Source organism: Globicephala melas, chromosome 13, assembly GCF_963455315.2.
Source record: "Globicephala melas chromosome 13, mGloMel1.2, whole genome shotgun sequence".
In the NCBI taxonomy this organism is placed as follows: Eukaryota; Metazoa; Chordata; class Mammalia; order Artiodactyla; family Delphinidae; genus Globicephala; species Globicephala melas.
In genome coordinates, this window is record NC_083326.1 from 51,884,448 (window position 1) to 51,898,344 (window position 13,897).

At 47.0% G+C, this 13,897-nt stretch overlaps 1 protein-coding gene and 1 long non-coding RNA gene across 7 annotated transcripts in view; one reads left to right on the forward strand and one right to left on the reverse strand.

The window, feature by feature from the left end:
- LOC115845040 (uncharacterized) overlaps positions 1–13,897 on the forward strand; it is a 76,023-nt gene that overhangs the window by 38,771 nt on the left and 23,355 nt on the right. For 2 of the 6 annotated variants that reach the window (XR_009566471.1, XR_009566470.1), the window contains exons 2-4: positions 3,187–3,859; positions 4,158–4,312; positions 7,415–7,586. This is a non-coding gene — a long non-coding RNA (uncharacterized lncRNA). Of the gene's footprint in view, positions 1–3,186; positions 4,017–4,157; positions 4,313–7,414; positions 7,587–7,785; positions 8,840–13,897 lie in introns of those variants that run through there. The other 4 variants (XR_009566467.1, XR_009566468.1, XR_009566469.1 and 1 more) reach the window with 4 other exon arrangements.
- The window catches only part of COLEC12 (collectin subfamily member 12), a 185,518-nt gene that overhangs the window by 8,007 nt on the left and 163,614 nt on the right, over positions 1–13,897 (reverse strand). The window contains exons 6-9 of the mRNA XM_030842605.2: positions 10,954–11,442; positions 9,884–10,020; positions 8,446–8,555; positions 1,053–1,198 (exon numbers count right to left, since the gene is read on the reverse strand). Of these exons, the coding sequence (XP_030698465.1) occupies positions 1,053–1,198; positions 8,446–8,555; positions 9,884–10,020; positions 10,954–11,442 (882 nt within the window). The remainder of the gene's footprint in view (positions 1–1,052; positions 1,199–8,445; positions 8,556–9,883; positions 10,021–10,953; positions 11,443–13,897) is intronic.

Sequence of the window (13,897 nt, forward strand, 5' to 3'; positions counted from 1 at the left end):
TCCAGGACAAGCAAATAGGCCTCTTTCACAGAAATACTGGGGGTATGATTCAGTTTGCTGTCTGCACAGTCCCCTGGGGAGAGCAGCTGGCCAAGAATGATTTGTTTGTTATAGTCTCATGGGACCCAGGAATGCAAGCTCACTGGCCACTAGAGCCAGGAGATCCAGGGGTGTTCCCTGGGTGGCAGCTGCAAAACACTGGGCATCAGACGTGTGTAGAAGCTCCCCTTGGGGTGATACTGGTGCTGTGGAGCACAGCAGAGGGAGAGCACAAAGATAGTGCCTGCCCTTCAAGGTCTCCCACCAACTTTCAAAAGAAAGACTTTATGAGATAGAATTACATAATATTCACAAGGTTGTAGAGTTTAGAACTATCTAATATTTTAGAACATGTTCATCACCCCTAAAAGAAACCCATACCTATTACCATTCACCCCCATTTCCTCCTTCCCCCACCACAAACTTTCAAATGTAGTTCTGATGAAGAAAACTAAGATGCTATGTCCTGAAGAGGGTCATGTATTTAATGAAGCTTTACATAAGTACCTTTTGAAATGAAAAAAAGAATCTCCAAATGCCTCTTAGGCTTATGAGCTTATAAGGAGGTGGGGAAACTATATCCCTACATTATCTAGCACAGCATCTGGCCCATAGTAAATGCTCAATAAATACATGTGGAATTGAATGCTTGGCCACCTGAATTATCCGTGCCTGGAACTCTATGAAAAAGACTTAACACTGGTGCCATATGTTAAATAACAATTGACTGACAATATTATAAGGTAATGACCTAGGCCTTTTAGTCTAATATTTATTGAGTACTTCCTCTACATTAGGCACATTTATTAACTTATTTAAGTCCTCACAACAACCCCATTAAGAAGATATTATTATTTCCCTGAGGTTAATAGCTTGCCCAGCTAGTAAATGGCAGAACCAGGACTGGAACCCGATTACCGAGCCTACATTCAGATCCCTTATACTCATCACCTCTTGCCCTTTAATAAGATATAAGCTCAGCGGCTCTCTCTTAAATCCCCTCCGCTGCTTACCTGTCTCCCTGTCTTTTTCGCAAATGAAGTTATTGATGTCCTCACATTGGAAGTCGTTCCACTGCCCAGCATAAATCAGCCCAGCACAGTCTTCTCCAGGCCCATGGCCATGACTCCAGTTATCTGGCTGTCCAGCTTTCCAATTTCTTTTAAGAAAACAGAAATCAAGTATTATTTGCAAAGTCACAGAGAAGTTTTCTTTACCCAAGAGCAGCAGAGAAATGTAAAAAACAAAACCAAGGCCTGTCATTTGTCTGGGAATGAAAATGCACTGTTTAAAAAGCTGTGCACACTTGGATTCAGAATAAGCAGCTGTTTTGCAGAGCACTGTGTTATGCAGCATCTCCCTGCAGGCTTGTTATCATTGCCACAGTGCAATCAGCTCACTGAGCTGCTTCATCACATTGCTGAGAGAGTAAATCTGTCTCCAACACATTTAGATGAATGACAGCTTTCTAACGTGCACTGGAATGCTGACTGCTGGGCACGTGGGTGTATATCTGTGTGTGAATGTGTATGCATTCTGAGGAACACACACACACACACACACACACACATTCTTGGAAGAACCCAGAGGGAACCTCGTACGTTCTGATATCTTGTCTCTAACAAGTCAGAGTCAGGCAGAGAGAGTGAAAGACGCTTGATATACACTTACAAGAACCTACAATTATAAACACTTGGTTATGGTTTTCTGGCTAAGTTGTAGATAGTTAATTGCTATAGAAAGAAATAGTAATTTATTCTTACTGAAAATGACTTAATACATCTCACTGCCTTTTTTGGGAGAGAGATTAAAGTCTTTAAAACAAGTTTTCTTTAGGATGAGCTCATTTGGGGCTTAACTTGCATGCTGCTGCTTAAAGCACCCCTTTGCCAACGTTTGCTGTTCCTGACTCTATTTCCAAGCAATAAATTAGATGTGCTTCCAAGACTCAAAACTTGAAAGACTACGTCTTCTCCGAGAACCAGGTCTTTGCACAGAAGCTTGTGGTTACCTCCTAAGAGGACAAGCTTGCCTCATGCGGAGGGTCCGCATGAAAAAACATCTGCAGCAGGAAGTGCTTCCCATAAACGATGACTCATTACCCAACCAGCATCATCTAATAATAACTCACTCTGGTCCATGCTTCATGTTCGTATCAGAGTGGCTGCGGCTTTGGCCGCTAGAGAGAAATCTTCCACTGTACAGACCCTGATAGCAGGAGAAAGTTCTACAGCAAAGAAACACTTCTCACTACTAAGATTTTCCTTTTCTGAGGCCAGGCTCTTACCAGGGTCACCTGGAGACAGAGCCCATGTTGTCCTACTTCTTTCGATGACAAGACCAGCAAAAATCAGGGCGATGGGAAAGGAGAGTTGAAATTTACAGTTAAAGGATGTAACAAGGTAGCATGGACTCCCCCAAGCCAACTGTATATTTTGCGATATTTTATAAAATGAAGTGAACTCAAATAAATCTAGTGATGAAGAGATAATTTAGATGAAACCATCAACTGATGAGAGTAAATGTGGGACGATACTCAGGTGGAAGTCAGAAATAGTCATTTGTTAACTCATTCATTCGACAGATATTCACAGAGCACCAGCTATGCGCCAGGGATAAATAATGCTAGCGGATGGCAACACGGCACTGTGGAGAATAGAGTCCCAGCCCTCTCAGAAATTATATCACAGGCAAGAAACAAATGAGGTAAAACCCTCAGACTGTCACAGTGATGCCAGAAAGAGATGAAGATGAAGGAAACTTTCAGGCAAGCTTTTTTGTGTGTGTGTTTCCACCTCGAAGGACCCTCCCGGAAATGTCAACAATGCCTGGGCAGTTTGATGTTGTTGGTGTACACATTGCTCATTTCTGTAGTTATACGAGGGGCTTCCATTCCAATTTTGTTTATCAAATTTGAGATTGTGATTCTCGATGCATACTGACAGGACATTTAATATTCTTTATCTCCCAGTTAGTTGGGAAATTGCATAAATAGGAATTCTGATAGAAGATCTGTTTAATATTTTCCCCTTGTATTTCCTTGCCCTTTTGAGTAGATAAAAGGGATTTACAGATGAGACAAAAAGAGAACTGCTTGATAAGAAAGGAGATTGTCTTTATCACCATCCTCCATTCGTTTTTTTCCAGGTCACTGGAATTCTTCACATGCAGTGCTTAAAGCAATCCTTCAGGACTAAAGGTAGAAGGTGGCTGTGAGTGGAGTGACTCAGGTGGGACCAGCATGGATGTGCGGTGGAGTAGCCTGAAGCCAGGCTGCAGGAGGAATTTGTCTCAAAGACTAAGTCTCACAGCATCTCTTTGGAAAAGCTAAAATCACATGGAATGATTTGTGGCAAATCCCCCCAGTCTGCATGCTTGTAATAGAGCAGAACGTGTCAGATAAATAGAATGTATATATTTTGGAGAAGAATTTCAGCTTAAATGTTGCCTAAACCTCATTCATAGGTAGATTCTGGAAAGAAGAATGGCTGAAACCTGGGCGCCAGATCCTTGAATGCCACATTATAACATACACGTCACAGAAGTGGTTGGGTAGCAACGTGTGTATGTACTTGGACACTGTATTTTGAGTACACTGGGGACCATGGAAGCATCGGGACTCCCTCTTCCAGGGAGCTGGAATCATCGCAAGCACCTCAGCCAGTGGGTGTGAAACAACCCCCAGGATTCTGGGTTTATACTAATGGAGGTAGAGCACAAACTCTCAATTTTGGGAACAGCCCCTTCCAACTCTCACAACTTAGTATTTCTCATCAACCACAAGATTGACTGAGCCTTCATGGCCAAGAAACTTCTGCTGGTAAGAGCCTGGCCTCAAAACAGGAAAATCTTAGTAGTGAGAAGTGTTTCTTTGCTGTAGAATTTTCTCCCGCTATAGAGGTCTGAACAGTGGAAGATTTCTCTCTAGTGGCCAAAGCCAGTGCCACTGATACAAACATGAGGCATGACCAGAGCGAGTGAGTATTGAAGTAGATGACGCCAAAGGTTCCCTTCTGGTCCTTACCATTCTACGGTTCTATATTCTAAAAATGTAGTATATAATATTACGTGTAGCCATCTGTGTGGACAGAAGGGCAACCCATGTTTTGTCTTTGCAGTGCAGAGATGAAAGCTGTTACTCGTAACTTGACAGCATGCTCCCGTTAAATGATATCCTGTGCAGGGGACCAAGAAGTGGACAAGAGGAAGAGAGGAGCTTCAAGTGTGTTTTGGGAGACTCTCAGGAAGCACAGCACATCTCTGGTGATCTAAGGTGGGCAACTGCAAGCAGGGTGGGCAGGAAAGGCCTTCAAAGGCTCCCTTACAGTTCTGCTTTGAGCAAGTGGGCAGAGTCTCCATCCCATGTGTTTGACTGCCCCGTGCCTTCCAGGCAGTCTCCACTGACAGTGATGACCTTTGCCAAATGACACACTGACATTTATTCCATCAAGAGTAGAAAGACCAGCTTTGACATGCTCCTGATTTCACTGGTCTTCTCCCTGGTTTGTCTGTTTTCTATTTCATTGCTTTCCAGTCATTATTATTTCCTTCCTTTTGCTTGCTTTGGGATTAATTTGCATTTCTTATTCTACCCTCATAAAGTAGAAGCTTAGATCATTAATTTTCAACTTTAAACTATTTTTCTAATATAAGCATTTTAAATCTATAAATGCCCCTCTATATACTGTTTTAGCTGCATCTCACAGATTTTGAGATGTTTTGTCTTTGAAACATTTGCAAATTTCCTTTGTGGTTTCTCCTTTGCTCCATGGGTTATTTAGAAGTGTGTCTTTAATTTCCAAATATTTGGTGATTTTACAGATATCTTTTTGTTATTGATTTCTAATTCAATTTTGTTTTGGTGAGAGAACATACACTACATAATTCCAGCGCTTTTAAATTTATGGAGACTTGTTTGATGACCCAGCCCATAGTTGATCTTGGTGAACATACCATACGCACTTGAAAAGAATGTGTATTTGTAGTTGTTGGGTGAAAAGTCCCATAAATATCAATGAAGTCAAGTTAGTTGATAGTGTCTGCTATATCCCTCTTGGTTTTTCTATCTCTTCAATACTTGTTCTATTAATTACTGAGAGGAGAGCTTTCAAACCTCCTTTGAAGCCCCGCTCTTCACCGTATCCACATTTAGGGTCAGAGTGTCTGTCTTCTTGATTGTGACAGGGTCCTGGAAATCAGACTGTTTTTACATGAGTAGAAGAACAGTAACTCTCGCTCGTATTGTGCCCCAAACTCCAGAAAACATCCTCCAAACCAGCACAGAGGCTGGGTCATGGTGGACACTCCAGGATAATTCACTGAATGTTATCATGGGACTGTGGGCCAGTGGATCCCAATGTCCAGTCAGAGGACTGGTGCTGGGCAAGAATGAAGTTCTCACAGGTCTGTGGTGAAAAGAGAAAAATGAGGACAACTCTGTGTGTACGTGTGATGGCCAACTGCCTTTTCTTGGTTTTATTCTTGTTGTTTTCGTGCTGAGATTTGTTGATAGGTGATTTTTTTTTTTTTTTTTTTGCCTGTGCTGTGTAGCATGTGGGATCCTAGTTCCCTGACCAGGGATTGAAGCCATGCCCCCCTGCACTGGAAGTGTGGAGTCTTAACCACTGGACCGCCAGGGAAGTCCCCGTTGATAGGTGATTTTTAAAACCCATGTCCTTAGTTGGGCAACTAAAATCTTGGCAACACGAGTCAGCTCTTCAGTCTTTCAGTCCCCCCCACCACTGGTCCGATTTTAGGTGACAACTCTCACAACTGTTTTGACTCTCCTGAAGCATATATCTGCTGTGCTGGATGCCCTCCTCGGGCTGGCGGCCAAATTCCCGAGTGCCAGGGTGTGGTGTGGCTTCGTCTCCACAAGGACAGGTGCGCAGGGAGCAGACAGGATGTCTGCTGAGCCAGGAGGCAGGTATCCATTTGCCCTGGGGGCAGTCTGGGGCTCACCTTTGGAGCAGACCTAAAATCTTCAAATGTTCCACCTTGAAGTTTGGTCGTTCTTTTAAAAGAAATGGCCTTTGCCAGCCCCCACCCAGAACTCCCTTGTAGTAGGATGAACCTAGCTATGGACCCAAAATTTCCAGCGTGCGCTCCAGCACAGCACTTGTGATGGGCTGCAGGAGCAAAAACATATATTGTTGGGACTTCCCTGGTGGTCCAGTGGTAAACAATCTGCCTGCCAATGCAGGGGACACGGGTTCGATCCCTGGTCAGGGAACTAAGATCCACATGCCACGGGGCAACTAAGCCTGTGCGCCACAACTACTGAGCTCGCACACCTCAGCTAGAGAGCCCGCATGCCGCAACTATGGAGCCCATGTGTTCTGGAGCCCACGCACCACAACTAGAGAGAGAAAAGAAACCTGCACGCCACAACTAGAGAGAAGCCTGCGCCACACAACAAAGAGCCTGCGTGCCACAATGAAAGATCCCGAGAACCTGCATACCGCAACTACAACCCACAGCCAAAATAAAAAATAAACATACTGTCTTTCTCTAAACACTCCCCCCAAACCCCCCACAATGGTAAGACCATAGACCCAGTGCCTGGCTATGTGACCCCACCTCGGGGGTCAGGTCCATTCTAGGCTGATCATTTCCACCTCTCCCATGGGGGTGATAAGGGTCACATGGAATGAGGTCTAGGATTGTGCTGAAAACTGAATTCTCACATTTACACATCTGTGTTCATAGCAGCATTATTCACAGTAGCCAAAAGTTGGAAGCAACCCACATGTCCATCCATGGATGAATGCATAAACAAACTGTGGTCCATCCATACAATAGAATATTAGTGAGCCTTGAAGAGGAAAGAAATTCTGACATGTGCTACAGCATGGATGAACCACGAAGACATTATGCTCAGTCAAATAAGCCAGTTACAAAAGGACAAATACTGAATGATTCCACATACATGAGTGACTTAAAGGAGTCAAATTCATAGAGACAGAAAGTAGAAGGGTAGGTACTACAGGCTGGGGGGACTAGAGAGTTATTATTTAACGTGGACAGGGTTTCAGTTTGGGAAGATGAAAAAAATTCTGCAGATGGATGGTGGTGAAGTTTACACAACAATGTAGATGTAGTTGACACTGGAATCTACACTTAAAAATGGTTTAAATGGTAATTGTTATGTTATATATATTTTACCACAATTTTTAAGTAAAAGTTTTTTAAATAAAATAAATGGCCTTATTCTGGTTTCCACCTATATCCTCTAATCATGCTTTTCACGTGGAGGATTTAAAAGTATAAAGAAGCCTGTCTGTCTACCCCCATGCACAGACATGCACAGGAACTCTCTCTGGCCCCTCCATCCCCTCTAACCCCTGTTCCCTGTCCTTGACCTCTACTGCTCCAGCCTCGATGCCCGTGATGCTGTCTTGGACCTGAAACACCCTCGCTTTCTCCTCTCCCGGTGCCAAGGATGCTGTGGCTCCTCCACGCTCGGGACATGGTCCTGAAGCCGAGATGCCCACACGCTTGCTTGAACCTCTGCGGGGCCTGCCTTCTCTGTCTCCAGCAAAGGAAAGGTGGGTTTTTATAAGTTCTGCTCCATTTGGTACAGTGTGTGTCGCATATTTTCACATCCATTAGAGGCAAACCAGGAGTAGGATAAAGAGGTGAAATTTAAATGGGCACAATTTAGTCCTCTTCAGACCATGGGGTAGGATTAGGGCAGGAGTGGACACCGGGGTCGGATGAGGCTTATAGAGATGTCTGTGCCCCTAGGAGCTCCGAGAAGGTTCTGTGAAGTGCTTCTCTTCTCTGTTGCTGCCTTTATAGAACTCAGGTCACATCGGACTTAGAGAGACTCTTCAAGCCGGCAGGACATGGTCATCCCACAAACACCTTCATTTGTGGTGTACTTGAACTTTCTGTGTGTAGGACAGTCATCAACCTGTAGTTCATCCCCACACTCTGGCCAGAAGCACAGAGGGGGTCAGGGCGTCGATGGCGTCATCCTGAAGGGAGTGCCCGGCTCTCATCAGAAACATGGCTGGTGAGCTCGGACCATGCTGGGGAGCCTGGGGCTTCTTTGGCCTTCACGGCAGCATTTAAAGAGCACGCTCGGCCACAAGTGCCATCCTGGGTGGTTTTATGAGTCTGGTGGTTTATTTTGTTTGTTGTTTTGTTTGTTTTTGTAGAAATGAAAAAATATTCACTCCATGAAAAGAAAAAAGAAAACCCCTATTTTTACAGCATATTGATTCTCAACCATAATTTCCCTACATGGATATAAACATGCAGCTGGTACCTGGAGCCTCAGTTTGAGGAACGTGTAGGACACAAGGTCGTTCAGGAAGAAACTGTAGGAAGTCAGTCTGGCAAGAGGTGAAAACATAGACCAGTGAGAGCCTGACCAGCAATCTGGAAGTTTCTGAGACTCACTTATACTCTAGAGATGTCCCATCCAGCCACTTCCATTCGTTTTCCTGCTCTGAGTCTGTGAGGCCGATCCAGTAGTTCTCTCTCCCTACCATCTGCTTTTTGATCCATTGCTGAAAAATAAATCAGAAACGGTACATTACTATTTCTTGAACAGATGTTTGGGGGACTTTCCCCTCAATGTTTAGAAAAGAAGGACACTTTATAAGAGGATGTTTATCAGACTTTAACAGAGAAGCATATGAGATTTGAATAAGATAAAGCTGTCTCAAAAAACACAATAAAAAGGATGTTTGTCAGAATTTGTGCACTGCTTTTGCTGTCCTCTCGTGACTGCACTTGTCTTGCACTGTTTTGGGGGCTTTGACGTTTTTTCCTCTTATAAGCTTATAAGCAATATTTAAGTGACGCTGTTTCTCCCTTAAAGTATCCAGATCACTCGATGAATTCCACCAGGCTCCACCCCCTTCCACCACCCCTCCCTCCCATGTTCAAATAACAGTAACAGCCACAGCAGCATTGAGCACTTCCTCTGGGCCAGGTCCCACGTCCAGTGTGTCACATACAACGTGTCTTTGAGCCATTACAACCACCAACCTAAGACAGATGACAAGTGGCTGAGCTGGGATCAGGCCCAGGTGTGTGTGTTCTGAAGCCCAGGAACCTGACTGCTGTCTTATGGATGCTCATTCCCAGTCAGTTACTGCAGAAGCATCTGTTTGTAGGGTCATGTCTGCCAGAGACACTTAAGGAAAAGGAAGGAGGCCACTGGGATAGTGTGGCATTAAAGAAAGAGCATTGGTATTGTTGCTAGTTGGACCTCAGTTTCAATCTCAGCTCTGCATTTACTTGTCTCATCATGTATTCATCATCTAAACTTTGCGGGGCCTCAGTTTTCTTATCTGTTAGATGGGGGTAACATTACACATAAGCTCTAGGGATGTGGTGAGGTTTATAAGAGATAATGCCTCATACAGTGCCTGGCACACAGTAGGGGCCTAGTGAGTGGTCACCATTGTTATCATGTGAGGGCTCTGCCCCAGGGCCGCCTCTGCTCTTCCTGACTGTGCCGAGGCTACACGTCTGGTCCCTCGCATCCCTCCCCACCCCTATGGTGCTTAGGCCTCTCTGCCTCTCTCTCCACAGGGGCCTGGTGCTGGCCTGCCAGGCTTACGGCTCTTTCAATGGCCACCGGTAAAAGCCACACACCTCCAGGCTTGATAAAGCAAGGCCTTCCAGGTGGAAGCATAAGGACCTAATTCCCATGCCATGAATGCTTCTTGTCACTGGATAAATAGCCCGAATCTCCGTAAGGCAGCCTTCTGTGTTTACGTGACTATGAATTCTTGATATCTTTGAATCCTCAGTAAGCACGTACTTTCCAGGTGTCACGATCCTTAAATTACAGTTTTCCCCAACTATAAGTATGCTGCAAACATACCTGTTCCTCTCTTGTGTTTATGAAAATGAGATGTGAAGACTTGTCTTCACAGGAAAGTTTTGCATCCTCAAAAATTTCTTTTTCAACCGAAAAATAGTAGCATTTGTCTGTGAAGTTCTTCCAGTGAGGCGGGCAGCCTAGGAAGGCAAAGTTTAAAAGCATTGATTAAAACACAGACACACACACACACACACACACACACACACACACACAGAAAGCACTATGCCTTTCCTCAGCTGTGTTTAAGAGGCACAGCTATGGCCCTGCTTCCCCACGTCCATGTGCCAAGCCAGTGACTGACGTTTGGGGACATGCTGGGAGCAAAGACTAGTCCAGGAAAGTGGCCTGCAGAATACACAGTAGTTAAAACTACGTAATCTGGAAAATATCTACCCTGAGCCTTTGTTCCTCTGTGTCTGGATTCGTCTTTACAATGACAGAAATAACAGACAGAGCAACAAAAAGCAGCACAGGCACAGATGTTCAACGTCAGTCTGGAATCACGTGGAACCTGTAAACAAGTGGCTGGGAGAGCCCAGAACTAGAACTAGGCTCACGGAACAAACATGACTGAGCTGGACTGAAGGAAACCAAGTGGAATCGGGTGTGGGTCAAAGGTTGCAGACCCAACACTCAGGGTTTGACTAAAGGTTTCACTATCAAAGGACGAGAAGGCGCCATAACATCTTCTCAAAAAGAAATACGATCTGGCTTCAGGAACAGAAAGTTCCATCTGCACGTTAGCCACGGGTCATCCATCCCCAGGTGAAGGGCATAAAATGAGGACAGGGACGGGTCCGGGGTGGCCAGCCTCGGACTTTCCTGAAGGAAATGTTTGGGACCAGTTTGTCCCCGAGGACCCGACTCAGCTAATTATAAACAAGTGCTGGAGGGCCTGGTGCTGTTTAGAGAGAAACACAAGTGCCTGAGCACCACCGCCTGGCACGGGGCCGTGGGAGCAGCGGGGGCGGAGGCCACCCTGTGCGATGCCTTCACTGCCAATAAAATGCGGTGTGGGGGGCGCACATGGGGGGGGCACCCATCCCCGGGTACGAGGGGCTCAGACTTACCGTTGGCCTCGGGTGCTGCAGTTGGCTCGCTCTGCAGGGCCAGGGGCACCGCCGCCCCTGATGGGCCCGGGGGACCGGGGGGGCCCTTGGGACCCGGCATGCCCGGCACCCCAGGCAAGCCCGGCAGACCCCTCGGCCCGGGCACCCCAGGCTCCCCCACGGTGCCCTGCAGTCCCTGGAAGCCGGGGGGGCCCTGGGGGCCCGGGAGTCCGTCCTTGCCTGGTGGGCCGGTGGGGCCTGGGTCCCCACTGGGGCCCTGAGGGCCGGGCTTCCCGGGGGACCCGCGGGAGCCTTTGGGGCCCTGCAGGCCTTTGGAGCCTTTGCCGCCACGCTCTCCAGGGGGGCCGACCGGCCCGATCGGGCCCCTCTCACCGGCCGGGCCGGGAGGGCCAGGCTCCCCCTTCTCTCCTTTCTGTCCCTTGTTGCCAGTGGGACCCGGGGGTCCCTGCTGTCCTCTGTCACCTTTCGGACCCCTGGGGCCAGGAGGACCTAAAAGAAAAAAAAGACAAAAGGCATAAAAGTGAAATCCAGGACGCCTCTGGTCATCTGGGACCATTTTGTCACTAGCAGGAAGGCTGTGTGGGTTGAGATCGCGTGCGGGTTGAGATCGGGACGCCCTCCCTCTTATTTCCTCCTCTTTCCACTGATGTGATGAATATTTATGAACTACCTGTTATATGACAAGCACCATATAAGGTGGGGGAGAAGGGGTTTAGAATTAGACCAAAAAGATGCCATCGAGCGTTGCGGGCCCTATCCTGTAATTCCTGCACCACACCGCCCCGGCCTCTCCTCTCTGCTCCTCCACTGACGCTCCTGTCCCCTTCAGCGGTGCTGCGGGCACACTGCTGTCCTCAGGGCTCAGCCTCAGCGTGCACCAGCGTGCAGGGACGGGCGGTCTCCATGAGAAGTGCTCTCGGGGTCAGAGCTAAGGAGGATCAGTTTCATTTTTTCCAGAGAATCTAATGATACAAATAGGGAAGGTGGACTAGAGAAAAAAAGAGGTGGACCATCTAATTGGCAAGGGAGAAAAAAAGACACCATTTTCCACCAAAGGAGGAAAAAGCAGTTCCCCCTAAAAAAGGTTGGGAGAAGAAGGCAAATACCTGTTCATCCCTTCTTGTTCCAAAAGCAAGTTCACATAACATGGGATTGTTTTGTTTTCTCTGAGTTCTCAGGGGTAGGTAAGGTAACAGGGATGTCACACAAATACATCACAACAAGGATTTGTATAGAAAATGACAGTGTGAGGTACTTTCACATACATTATGTCACCTGACCTTCGTCTATGACAGAGAATTCCCACAGCACATCTGAGGACACGCAGGGCCACAGACACCAAGCTCTTTGTTCAAGGTTACTTAGTGACTCAGGACAGATCTACCCAGGGGAGTAAGACACGGACAGTCACCGTCTGGGAGAGGAGCTGGGACAGGAATTCAGGGCTTCTCGTGTTGAAATGGATGCATCATGGAGGGCGCTGTGCTCAAATATTCTGCTGCCTGGAATCTTAGAGTTTGAGATCTCACTATTCTTCGTGAACAAGTGTAAGAGCTTCACACCCATTCTTTGGACAGAAGCAGAGAGCCTTTGAGGCTGGAAGGGCGCAGGTGCGGGGGAAAGGCTGGGTTGGTGGGACTCTGCACTCCCACAGTTTTTCCTATTCCCCTGCACCAGCACACCCCACCGGCTGGTCGGGATGGAACAGTGAAGCAGCCTTTCCCACCTCAGTAGGGGGAATCTCTGCACCCTCCCATCCCAGGCCCTAATGGACATCACTGCGCCCACACACCATCCATGGCCAAGTCCAGCCTGCCGTCTCTGCCGTCCCTTAGCAGGAGCCTAGGTCCTGGACTCAGCTCTCCTTACTTGAGGCTACCCATGACATTGCCCCTGGACTTACTGGCAGGACCCTCTACGGAGCTGTAAGCGAGTTTATGCCAATGGCTAGCACTGGCTTCAGTGCGTTCTTTCTAGGGTTATCTACCCCATAAGTGGGAGGCTTTGGGATGAAGCACCCTCTCCCTGAACCCATTTCATTGACTCCTCTCCACCCGCTCCTGTTGACTCCTCTCTACCATCAGCTCCCCTGGGCTCTGGGTCCTTATCTCCATCTCATAGTCGGATGGTCTATCTTCTCTGGGATGTCCCGCCAGCACCCCCAACCTGGTGTGTTTACACTGACCTTGTCATCTCTGCTGTTCACGTCCTCCTCCCGCCATCCCTTATCCCACTGCATCATCACAACCATCTCATCACCATCCTAGTGTGAGTCTTCTCTCTCTTCCTCTCTCCCTCCTGCCCCTCTCTGGCTTTCTGGTAGATTTTTACAGTTACCTCTTAACTGCTCTTCCTACCTCTGATTCCTCTCCATTCATCCCACTCTGCATCTTTCGCCTTCTTTACACGTAACTCTGGTCTCCACCTGCTCCAGAATATTCAGCCCCTTCTTGATCACCTGATGTCAAGGCTTTCATGACCTGGTCTCACATGTGTTTATTCCATCCTCCCCTGCACTTATGCAAATTTCTTCTCTTATAATTTTCTCTGCCCATATCCATCTGGAGACTTCCTGTTCACCCACCATGTAATCCTTCCAGGTCACTCCAGATGGAAGTTTTTCCTCTTTTATGATTTTTTAGTCCTTGTTTATTCTTCGAGGATCCTTCCCCATCTAGCAGCTAGATTATAGGCCATAGTCATTATCCAGCAAGTGTTTATCAAACCAATGTGCATCACAGCCCAGTGCACTAATGCCAACATTATGGGCCCCAGCAGAGACCAAAAGGGAGAGATTTTGGGGGAACGGTGTCCTGCCTGGTGTCCCTCACCTCATTCCAAGAAGTACAGCTCCACTCAATCTACATATCAGGTCTACCCTGGCTGCCAGTATGGAATCACCAAGGGGAGATGTCTTTCCTGACTCTACTCACACTTCAGAATT